We start from the raw sequence: 12,746 nt of genomic DNA on the forward strand, positions 1-12,746 counted from the left end.
GGCCCTTTCTTTTTCTTTTCCCAATTTCTTGACTAGATGTAATTATATATTCTTCTAGAGGACTTTCTGATTCACAATTTCAATCTCTTCACCAAAGATGTTACTGGACTTTTATTGGAAGGCATTAAACCTATGGGTAAAGAATTGATGTCTTTACACTATTTAGTTATCCTCCCTCAACCCAGGAGTAAAATACTCCTTTCTATTCAAAACCTTTTTGTAAAAAAAAAAAAAAAAAAAAAACCTTTTTGTGTCTCACAGTGAACTGTTTTTTGTCATCACCTATATAGGTTATGCATTTCTTACATTAAGCTTATTTCTATGTATCTTACATTTTTACTTCAATGGTGAACATTACATTCTTTTCCACTTCAGTTTATTTACTAACTTGTCACTACTGATAAACATTAATAGATTTTTTTTTACATGTGTTTGATATCCAACCACTTTGTTTGTAGTTCTAGGTGTTTCTCAGTTGATTCTTTCAGTTATTTATATATTTATAATAATATTATTTGCAAATAGTTATAATTTGCAAATACTTTTCTTGCCAGAAGGTGTATCTACTATAATAGTTTTATGTTTTTGCATTAAGTCTTCTAAAAAGGTTGTACAGAAAGATAGTCAGCCTCCTATCTTATGCCTAATTTTAATATGAATGCCTCAGGTCTTTCACCACAAAGTATGATGCTGGTGTTTAGCTTAAGATAAGTATTCTTTACCATGTTGAGAAATTTCTTTTTATTCCTGGTATCTTAAAGACGTCTCCTGTCAAGTCAGGTTAGGATATTGAAATTGATTATATGCTTATTTGTGAGGAGTAGAGTAAAAGTAAAGATATGTTAAAGATATACACTTTAGATATGATCATATATTTCTTTTTACCTTAAACAGAGTGATGAATGATATTATTAACTGAATGAATAACTGAATAATATTAACCATCCTTGAATTCCTGAAATAATTACTATTTGTTCAATGTGGCAGTCTCTCTCTAATCTGCTGGCTTGTAAAATTCAATAAATAATTTCAAGAGAGGGGATTAATTTATACATTCTTAAGTGAGAATTAGGTACGTTTTTCCTTCTTATGTAATCTTCACTGGTATTTTTTAACAGGGCTATGTTTAATTCATAAGATTAATTTATTTTTTTAAGATACATCTATTTCTTTTATATATAGAGAGAGAAAGCATGAGTGGAGGGAGGGGCAGAAAGAGAGGGAGAGAAAGAATCTCAAGCAGACTCCACACTGAGCATGAAGCCCTACTCGGCACTTGACCTCACACCCTGAGATGGTGACCTAAGCTGTAATCAAGAGTCGGATCCTCAGCTGACTGAGACACCCAGACACCCCCATATGATTAATTTTAGGACATTTATAAAGGATAAAGTTTAATTTAATTTTTTAGAATAAAAATTGTCTTAATATTGTCCTCTTTAGAACAATTGGCTATTATAGCTGTTGTTGTGCTACATGTCTGTGTTTTGGGATATCCCCAAATGAAGTGAAAAAAAAATACATGTGCACATCAAACATGCACAGCTAGGGGGATCCCTGGGTGGCGCAGCGGTTTGGCACCTGCCTTTGGCCCAGGGTGTGATCCTGGAGACCCGGGATCGAATCCCATGTTGGGCTCCCGGTGCATGGAGCCTGCTTCTCCCTCTGCCTGTGTCTCTGCCTCTCTGTCTCTCTCTGTGACTATCATAAATAAATAAAATAAAATAAAAATATATTAAAAGAAACATGCACAGCTAGTATAAATAGCTGTGCTCTGAATTTTTATATTTTCCTTCAGGGAACATATAACTTTTGAATTTAGGCAACTTTATTCATCTTCGAAATAGCCCCAGGAGGCAAATAGGAAATAGCTATTATTACTCTGATGCTGTAACTGAGGAAACTTGAAGCATACTTACTTCTTTTCTATGTGTAGTGTGGATCCCAGTTTAATACCAACACCATTACACAGAGCAATGCCCTCTACTCTGGACAGAGTGGTCATAAGTATGAATAGGGGGTCAGATGCCTTGGTTCCAATCCTGGATTCATATCTTGTGGGCTGTGGGATCCCAGTCAGTTTATCTCAAGTCAATGGGGTCTTAGTTTCCTCACTTATAAAATGAAGATAATAATAGTATCTACCCATAGTTTTTGTAAGGATTTAATGAAATACTATATAAGAGGCACAGAACACTACTTAGTACATGGTAAGCTTCAGAGATGAGAGAACAATGATGATGATGATGATGATGATGAAGATAGTAATTACCGTACATGTTATCTGCCATTTATAGTCTAAGAATCAATCAGATAATAATTAATCAAAACATGAAAAAAATCATTATCTCTGGCACCATGCCAAATTTCCTCACCTTTTTTCTTTAGATCTTTCTTCAAAAACATGGAGAGGGGAAGAAGAACACTATAGAAAACTTCATAGTCTAAGCATTTCAATTTTTAAATAAAATCCACATCTCTTTGTAACTATTCTCTTCAAATTCCTAATGATACTTATCAGAGAACTGTTGATTCACTCTAGATATTAATATATCCTACACAGAGACGTGTTACTACCAATAGCTCAGTGACTATTGTCCCTTAAGGAAAATTTTCTTCAAAATGGAAGAGCAAAACCTATGTGACATTGAACCCCAAGCCAAGTGGAAGCAGAGGCTAGGGAATAAACATTAATCAGTAAGAAACATACACCTGCAGACCCTCTTAGGTAGATAGGTAGGTAAATAGATAGTTTTTCCAAGTTGATATAACACAAACACCTCTATCTATCTGTATCTACAACTGTCTGTATATACCGTCACTACAGCCCCATGGTCAGTATTATTTTTCCGATTTTTTTCCATTTTTTAAGAGAATATTAAATTGAATTCTCAGCTAGCTCAAATAGCTTTTGAAGACCAAATAATTTGTGAAAATATTATTTTCACTCTATCATAATTCTTATTTTAAAATGAAAAATAAATTATTATGATCTGCTCTGTTATCTGAAACCACTAGCGTCTATGATTAAGCAATTAGTCCTATATTTGGTAAACAGACTTATAACTAGAATCTACCGTGTTAAGGTTAAGCCATATCTTACTGAATTTATCTAAAAACCTAACCAAATAGAGATTGTTGACATTTCATTACAACTCTGAACATTAATGCTTAGAAAATTTAAGTAACCATTAGATCCTTGGCTAAAATGTTAAGAATCAGGTTTCAAATCCACTCTAAAAATGCTACCTACAGACTGTGAGGGAGCACACACACTGTTATCTGATTAAACGATTTGATTTAGAAGGCCCAGGTGAATTCTAACCAAGACTACTGATAGAATCTGCAAATATGATTATAAGAGTCATGTATGAAAAATACTTGCAAAAATCATGAAAATATGAAATTTTCTGTAGGATGGAAAGCAGTGAAATGCCACTCTGGATTTACAAACGAAAGTAAAATGTAGCAAACATTGATTTTGATCTCCACTAAAACGTGAGAATTGCTTACTTAACTAATATCTGTCAAGTGTAGAAAAATAAATACAGCTCATTACAAATCAGTACAGGTTCACTCAAAATAAATCATTTCAGACTAATTGCTAGGGTTATTATATGTATATCTGAGACCCTTCTTGAATCCCATTAGAATATCAAATTCATCAGAAAGTGTAACGCATCATATCTCAGATCCAGCAAAAATAGGAACAGCTACCAAATGTCCAACACTGTCTACGTGTGTGCCAGGACCAAGGCTGATCACTACAGACAGATTTATTTTCTCATTTATTCTTACAGTGAACTTGTGGTGTTTAAGATCGTTCCTTCTTTTACAGTTGATGAACGAATGCTGACAGAAATGAAATAATTTGCTTATGTCATAAGCCAGTACAGGTCAGATCTATGATCCAAACTCTGGTTTGTTTAAATAGGCGTTTGACAGAATGTTTCATGATATTTTCACAAGTTTGAAGAGTCGGGCCAGATAGTAATCAGTTAATAAGTTTAACAGGTATAGAAGTTGCTGAACTTAGTAACCAATTAACAAGTCTGATGATTGTAGAAGTTGCTCTACACCTGAAGCATGTTCAGATCTCCAGTGATGAGACCTAGGCTTTGTGTTTCACCACATCTTGTTCAAAATCATCAGTGATCTGGATGAGATCTAACAAATAGAGGATGTAGAGCCGAAGTGTTACCTAATGTATGCGATGGTGGTCAAGAAGCTAAAAGAGCCTGACAGGTGGAAGGATGAGCCACAATTAACAAGATGAAGTTAATATAAAAGATTCTGAAGTAAGGCAGGTTCATTTGTTTTATTCATTCTTGTGGCATTTAATACATATTTCCAATGGGCAGGTATTGTGATAAGTGATGAGAAGATACCAAGGCAAGGAATGCAGGGGCCTTGCCCTCTAGGAGCTTATAGTCTAGTGTTTATGGGGAGAGAGCAGAGGAAATGGCATGTGGTAGTAATTCCTGTGAAATAGGAGTTTTTAGTTGACTGCAGAGTCAGGTATATAAGATCCAGATCAGGGAAGGGAGTACAGTCACTTTATTTGCAAATTTCAGGTAGAGACTTTTAATATGTATTTTAAGAGAAATTCTGAGTAGTCAAGATTATCAAATGTTTAACTTGAAGAAATATGTAGAAGTAATACTATTTTGTAGACATTTGAGGACTGCCTTGGGAAATGGAAATAAGACTTACTCTTCACAGCATCAGAAGGCAGAACTTGGATCATTGACTGAAAATTAGAATGAGACATGTTTTCATTCAACATAAGGAAAGCTTCATAGCTTATCATTTGTATAAGATGAAAAGGGCTGCCTTATGAGGATCCATTCATTCAGTAACATATTGAAGAAGAAGTGTGAAGGCATCCCTTTAAGGAAAGAAGGCTAAGTTAAGCAACTTTTCACCTCAGAGATAAGGAACCAAATAGTATTAATGTTATATTATTTGGTTTAGTGGAAAGAATATATAGCACCAGTTTTCCCATGTGCAAAAAACCATGCATATCATATATTCTAATCTGTTATTGGAAAGGTACTAGAACATGCAATATCACTCTTGAGAATATAATTTAACTCCTCGTTACACATATAAAGCATAGGAATTTTTCCTAAAGATTAATTTCTATTCAAGACAAATATGTCTCAAAATAGGAAAGTCGAATGAAGGGTCTGTGTCAAAAAGTTTCAAAAATAACATCATGATTTATGTGCTGTGTTTATGGTCCTAACCAGAACATTTGGTTTCATTAACCAAGTTTAGTATGTCAGCAACCCTGTGAAAAATCGTCCAGAGAAGGTTAAAACATTTGCTTGATCTGTGAAGAAATTACATAGAGTGGTAGGTATAAACGCAGCAAATCGTATTTTTGAATCTATTTCTGGTAATGATCAACATCAAGTGTTTTGAGTCAATTATTAATGCAATATTAGGTTATGTAAAATAATTCATTATGCACTGGGTTTGTTTTTACCAAAGCAAAATGCTGGTAATTTTTCAAGATCCTTTTTTGGCACAAGTTTATTTACATAAATGTAAAATATGTTCTTAAAACACTCCCCAGTTTACTCTTAACCATTTGGCACCTTTCCAAATGATTTACACTGGAGTTCATAGGTAATTATTTTATCTTGGAACCAGTATCTCTTGCTATGCTGTTCTTAAATATGAGATGGCTATTTCATTGCTAAAATACTGGTTAGCCTTGGTTAGCTGAATAAAAGAGGATCATGGTACTTATACAATAAATCCTAATTTAAAATACAACAAATTACCTTGCTCTGTTAACCACATTTCTGTAAAGTCATTAGACTTGAAACTTGGCCTTTTTTCATCTTAAGTGGACTGACCAAAGAGGCTCTCTGGAGTGAGAGAGGCCTCTAGGCCTCTAGGTTGCTGGCCTGGCATTTGAGCAGGTGAGAGTGACTCCAGATGAAATGAACAGTACAGAAGTATTAGGTTTAAAGAGAAATGAGCTCAAGTTTTGATATTTCAAATTCAAGGCACTTTTGTTATATAAAAGATCTGTCCAGGAAACATTTGGAAATGTAAGTCTAGAACTCATTAGAGCTATCTGGCCTGACTATATAAAATTTAGAGTTTTTGACAAATGGTTGATAACTAAAGTCATAGTAATGGGTGAAATCACCCAGGTAGAGTGAGAAAAGTAGGAGGAACAAGTGAGAGCCACAGTTAGAATCAACAACACCAATCTTCCTACACAGGGAAGAAAGAGTCCACGAAGGAGCATAAGAAAGAGTAGCCATAGAATTAGGAGAAAAATCAGCAGACCCCACCATTAAAGAAACCATAGGAAGAAAATTTTCAAAGAGTAGCCAGAAATATTAACTGCTGCAGAAAATTCATGTATCATGAGGACTTATTATTGTCAGTAAATTTTGGTTTATCAACGAAGATCTTATTAGTGAGCCTGGAGTTATGGTGACATCAGAAGCTTTCTTAAAGTGGAGAGAGCTGAAGGGAGATACAGAAATCAGGAATGTAAACAATGCTTTTAAAATGAGCACTGGGTGTTATTCTGTATGTTGGCAAATTGAACACCAATAAAAAATAAATTTATTATTAAAAAAAACATTCTTGAAAACAAAAACAAAAAATAAATAAATAAATAATAAATAAATAAATAAATAAATAAATAAATAAATAAATAATAAAAGAAATAATAAAATAAAATAAAATGCTTATCAGGGGGATCCCTGGGTGGCTCAGGGTGGCTCAGCGGTTTAGAGCCTGCCTTCTGCCAAGGGAGTGATCCTGGAGTCCCAGGATCGAGTCCCACATCAGGCTCCCTGCATGGACCCTGCTTCTCCCTCTGCCTGTATCTCTTCCTCTCTCTCTCTCTCTCTCTCTCTCTCTCTCTCTCTCTCTGTATGTGCGTGTGTCTCATTAATAAATAAAATCTTTAAAAAAATAAAAATAAAATGCTTATCAAGGATAGGATGGAAATTTCCAGAAACTTGAGGCCCTAGAGATGCTTTTTGAGCTACGGAAGTCTGGACCAACTTCAAATGCTAATGGGAAAAATGAGCAAAGAAGGGAAAAGTGCAATCGCTGATGAAAAGGGGGAGGCAGAAAGGCAAGGAATCCAGTTTAGGAAGAGAGTAGCTTTAGACAAAGCACAAGCACCACTTCCTATGGACAGAAATAAATGCTAAGGGATGGAAAGTACTGCAAAACAGATGGTGAGTCTTTCAAAGGAAGCTGGGGGAACTCAGATGAGTGCTTCCTTTTCTCTGAAAATAGGGGGATGGAGAATGAGAGTATTTGAGATTTGTATCCTATTATATAGGAAACTGGATCCACTTTATTATAAAAGCATCTGTAAGTGGCATATTTTCAAATATAGCCTCCAAAATGGAGGAAACAGAACAATGGCCTAAAATCCATCATGGTAATGTCATGATTTCACCTTATGCAATAGCAGAAACTCTGAGAAAAAAAAAGAGAGTCAAGAGAAGTTCTAAAAATTTACAATCCCACGGCAATGTCTGGAGAAGTGACTTCAATTACTGTGTGTTGTGAATAAGCACACACCCCATACCAGACGTTGTCTGGCCATTAGGACACACACAGAAAACTAAGTATGTGTTTCTTGATTGATTGAATGCAGCCAGAAGCCCAGCATATGGGATGTGGGCCCAGTTCAGTATGGAGCCCACGGGTGTCTCTGTGGCTCCAACTGAGTTGTTCAGATCAGCCCACTAAGGTAGACCGTGTGATATTACTGACTTTTTGGCTTCTCAACTTTCCTTTTGATATCATTGATAAGAAGTCATCCTTCTGATCACTCTAAACCCTGTGTTGTAAAATCAAGCTAAAATGCAACCCCATGTTCCTCCTGTTTCCTCCTTTTTCTCAACTCCCAAAGTCAAGTATCAGATTTCCATTGGAAAACAGTCAATATTGCATTCCTGCTGCCATGCCTCTTATTTGCCATTTTAAAATTACTTTCCCAAAGTAGAAATAAATTAGTGTAGGGTTGGATGTCATTTTACCTTTTCCCCTTCACTTGATTCCTTTCAGTACCTGGCACATAGCTCTCCCTATGTCCTTATTATATGAATTACTGCGGTGTTTTAAATATAATTCAACTTTATAAGAATTTTAATTACAAAACTACCCACTATTCCGAAACTATTCTCATTTCCTTATGGAAATATCTTAAAGCATATTACCTGAGTGCCTCTTATTATGCAAACATGAGAAAGAAAATATTGACCTGGGATTCCTGGTTTCAAATTGGGTCCTCTCTATTTATAAAGAGTTATCAACATATGACAAGAATTAGATAAATAGCATTCTTAGTGTAGGAACTTGGGTGACCTTTTTCTTTGCTCTCGTTGCCTCTTAAAACATTTATGCTTTCCACCTTGGTTTGGTTTCAGAGCGTCCTCTGACAGGCTAGGACTAAGGTCGCAGCATTCTTAGTACTTTTCTAGCACCTTGTGAAGAAGAAACATAAATGTCCAGATGACATAATAAATTATAGAAATTTGTGAAGTATGTTCCCCAGATTAGAATAAGAGAAAATTTATACAGAGATTGATACAGGAAAAAGAGAAAATAAATTCTTATTGTCAGTATAGCTACAACAGCCCAGTATTAGTTTCTCTTATGAAAGAACTTCTTTAAAAATATGTATATCAAGGGGCGCCTAGGTGGCTCAGTTGCTTAAGCATCTAATTCTTGATTTCAGTGCAGGTCATGATCTCAGGGTCACGAGATGGAGCCTCGCGGTGCCGTGTCCCTGATGGGCATGGAGACTGCTTAAGATTCTTCCTCTCCCTCTCCTCCAACCCACCCCCCACTCACCCTCTCTCTCTCTCTCTCTCTAAAAACAAAACAAAACATATATATGTATATATATATATATTATATGTGTACATATATATATCAAGTTTATATATATACATAATATATATATATCAAGATCTCTTTCAATGATATGTGTGTGTGTCTGTGTCTGTTCACAGGAGCTGTATGATAAATTACATTCTAACTCTCAGTAAATGAAAAACAAATTTCTCCACCCCCCCATTTTTTTTTTTTTTTTTTTTTTTTACAGAATTGTCAACATCACACTGCCGGTGACTTCTGTGAACGATGTGCTCTGGGATATTATGGAATTGTCAGGGGATTGCCAAATGACTGTCAGCAATGTGCTTGCCCTCTAATTTCTTCCAGCAACAAGTAAGATTAAGAAATATTACCATATTTCCCAATCAGTAGCACCATCTGTGTAGCCACAAGGCTTTCTATGATTTAACTATTTTTTCCATGTAGACAAAAACTCAGTGTAAGATATTTTTTTAAACAATGTAAAAACATGACAAAAGTGAGCACATAACGCTCTATGGTTTATTTTTCCATTCAAAGCCTGTCCCAAGTAAATAATACTCACTAATTAAAACGTAAATGCTCATATTGACATAATTTATGTTTATGAAATAAATGATATATGTACACATGTGCATAATTTTAGACACTTTTATAAGGATCTTGTATTTGCATATAGTTCTGACAAAGTCAGCTATGAAGAATTATTTGAGTGCATATTATATGACTTTTGCAACTCTTTCCATTCTTGTGGAATTTCACAATTTATAAAGAATTATCAAGAAAATAATTGAAAAAAAATAGTTAAAGGAGGGTGACTTATTTTTCTGCTCCAAAATAAGTCCATGTTTTCCAGAATCACAATCCTTTTCTGTTAAGATGGTCTGAGCTTGGTACCATGGAAACACAGCCACAAGGGGAAACAAAAGCCAGAATATTTTATTTCAGTGCTGTCTGCACATTCTGCATTGGTTTATATATTGATAAAAACCCTTGTTGCAAAGGCTGTCTATACTTTGAGCTAAGTGATTTATAGACTTCAATTTCTACCTGGTAGGGCAATTTTTTCTCTAAGAATTTGCTTTTGAGGAGACTGTACAGCAGTTTGTTCAGAATTAGAATCCTGGACACCTTATCTTGAGTTGTTTTGAGGTTTTTTTCTTCATCATTGGCTTTATATATATCCTGAAAATATTTTCATCTAAATCGTCTCCCTTTCTTCTGCAAGCTCGTCTTTTTTTGTTTAAGAGAATCACAGATCTTTTGTCAAATATAAACTGTTAGATAAACTCTTCTATTTGTTCACCCAACCAAGTGGTAGGTGTATGAAAAGTCATATTATGTCTATTTTCCTCTCCCTAATCTCCCTCTCAGATTTAAACAAGAGAATGCTATTTTTTTTGTTATTAAAATGTGAGCCATTGGATTAGAAAGATTCAGCAATTAACTGATCATTTCTTTGGTAACAGTGAATCATAACATCGGTTGAAAAGGCTCACAATAAAACGTGTCTTAAGAGAAGTCAAGGGAATTCAAAGGCACAAAATACCACACTCGATTTTGGAAGCTTTAAGAACATATGGAAAGAAGTAGTAGCATTTCTAATAGATCATAAACGGTGGATGGGAAGGTTTCTGTTGGTGGAGATAGCAGGAGATTACAGGAACAAAAGTTTAGGAACCAGTTCTTCACATTTACGAACTAACAAAAACTTGCAGCATGGAGTTCAGATAGAGCTCATAACAGCAGGTGAAGATGAGTAGGAGGATGGAGGCCAAGCTATAGAAATCCTTGCATACCCATCTAAGAAATTGTTCTTTAATTTTCTCCGTAATGAGGACACACTGCAAGTTTTTAGTTAAAACAAACAAGCAAAAAAGGTTAATGTGATCAGAGCCACACTTTAGGAAGACTGTTATGGGAGAGGTAAGTAAAATGTTGAATTCAAACAGGCCCAGGAACAAAGTGAAGAGCGTGATTAATTTAAGCTGCTGTGCTAATTATGCAATTTTTATGAGAACCTATAAGAACATGGGTGAATGCAGCTCTCCAGAAGTGCTAACAACTTCAGTATGAGGGGTTGGGGCCGGCAGGAGTTGAAGCCAAGCGTTGATAACTAGGTTGACCTCACAAAGGGTAGTAGTAGTGCGATTAACCCAAACCGGGAATTCAAGAGAGAGCTGCTGCAGAGGACAGAAGAGCGATGCTCCAAATAGGTTCAAATTGAAATATGAAAGATCTGTCCAGATGGAAATATGCAAATAGCTGCAGAAAATGAAAACAGAATTGGAAAGGCAGATGAAGGAAGAGATATGTTAATAAATGAATTGAAATTGGGTAAGATTTCCCAGGGGCGTGTTACCCAAGGGGAGCACATGGAAAGAAGGAAAGAAGGAACGGCCTCCACTAGAGAAACCAGAAGAGAAAGAGGAGCCAAGACGGGAGCTGTCAGGAAGGGAGCTGAGAGCACCCCCCACCCCAGCTAAGGACACCCCCAGGGAGAGGGCAGCTGCCCCCAGAGGAGACCAAATACACATGGGAGCGCTTGCCGGTGAGGGTCGTGGGGCAGTTTGACAGTCAGTAGTGGAAACAGGCACCGTGGTAGCAGGTATCAGTTTATCGCTTTAAGAAATGTCAAGGAAAAGAAAGTGCTACCGTGACCGGTGAGCAGGATCCATAAAAGGGTATGTTTTCATTTTCGTTTTCTGTGATTTTTATAATTTAAGTATGTTTTTATGGAAAGAACCCTGTAAGAATCAAAATACCAAATCAAGGTGGCCAGTTCAGTGGCTTTCAAGCTTTCTTTATTGCTACCATTGTAAGAATTCATTTTTTTAAATATCATAACTCAGTATGTGAAAAACTTACATGCATATAATACATATTTTTATAAATATGTATATCCTCTAAAAATTTTATTCGATTTTGTTCCTTTGCATTATTAGAAGAAATTTTAGTTCATACCTACTAGAGTGATTTCCGGACGCACTCCTATCACCACCACCTAAAGCTTAACGTGTTAATTAACAAACCAAAGACCTGTGTGTGGTACGAAGAGAAGAATTAAAATACAAAGCAAAAATAAATAAATAAATAAATAAATAAATAAATAAATAAATAAATAAATAAATAAATAAAATACAAAGGAAGGAAGCCAGCCAGAATAAAGAGGAGAGTCTCTTCTTCTCAAGAGAGAAAGATAGATTCTAAAAAAAAGAAAAAGAAAAGAAAGATAGATTCTGAACCACGGATGGAGGAGGCTGAGATACCTCCTTTCGGTGACTCTGATCTGCGCAGCCAGGGAAAATGAAGGAGTGAGGCATGGGGAATGGTGCTCGCTCATTTCCACACATTAGTTTTTCAGTATTTCTTACCAAAGCAAATATGACACACCGTCAACCACCATGACTGTGCAGTGTTGCTCGGGGTTTTCCACCACCTACTCCAGGAAAGGTCGGATAGTTTTTCATCAAAGTAGAAGAAACCCTGACCCTCTGCAATCTGACCGCCTTGCCCTCTCCTCTTCCCCGGTGATGCCGCGTCTGAGTCCCTTGTTCTTTCCCAAACACGCTAGCAATCTCTGCCAGAAAGAGAAAGACAAAAACTGTGTGGTTTCACTTAACATGTGGAATTTTACAAACAGGAACCCACTGAAACCAAATGTGGAATGGCGGTTGCCAGGGGGTGGGGAGTGGGGGAAACCGGGAGAGGCTAGTAAAAGGATACAACTTCAGGTGTAAGACAAAGGAGATCTGAGGATCTACTAATATATAACATGGGAACTGTAACTGATAATGCTTTATTGCATAATTGGAACTTGCTAAGCAAATAGGACCTATGTTCTCACCAAAAAAAAAAAAAAAAAATATATA

At 35.9% G+C, this 12,746-nt stretch overlaps 1 protein-coding gene across 1 annotated transcript in view; it reads left to right on the forward strand.

Annotated features, from left to right (window-relative positions):
* Positions 1–12,746, forward strand: part of LAMA2 (laminin subunit alpha 2) — a 586,660-nt gene that overhangs the window by 403,275 nt on the left and 170,639 nt on the right. The window contains exon 31 of the mRNA XM_055309905.1: positions 9,104–9,228. Coding sequence (XP_055165880.1) covers positions 9,104–9,228 — 125 coding nt within the window. The remainder of the gene's footprint in view (positions 1–9,103; positions 9,229–12,746) is intronic.

The sequence above is a fragment of the Nyctereutes procyonoides genome, unplaced genomic scaffold, assembly GCF_905146905.1.
Source record: "Nyctereutes procyonoides isolate TBG_1078 unplaced genomic scaffold, NYPRO_anot_genome, whole genome shotgun sequence".
NCBI classification, from domain to species: Eukaryota; Metazoa; Chordata; class Mammalia; order Carnivora; family Canidae; genus Nyctereutes; species Nyctereutes procyonoides.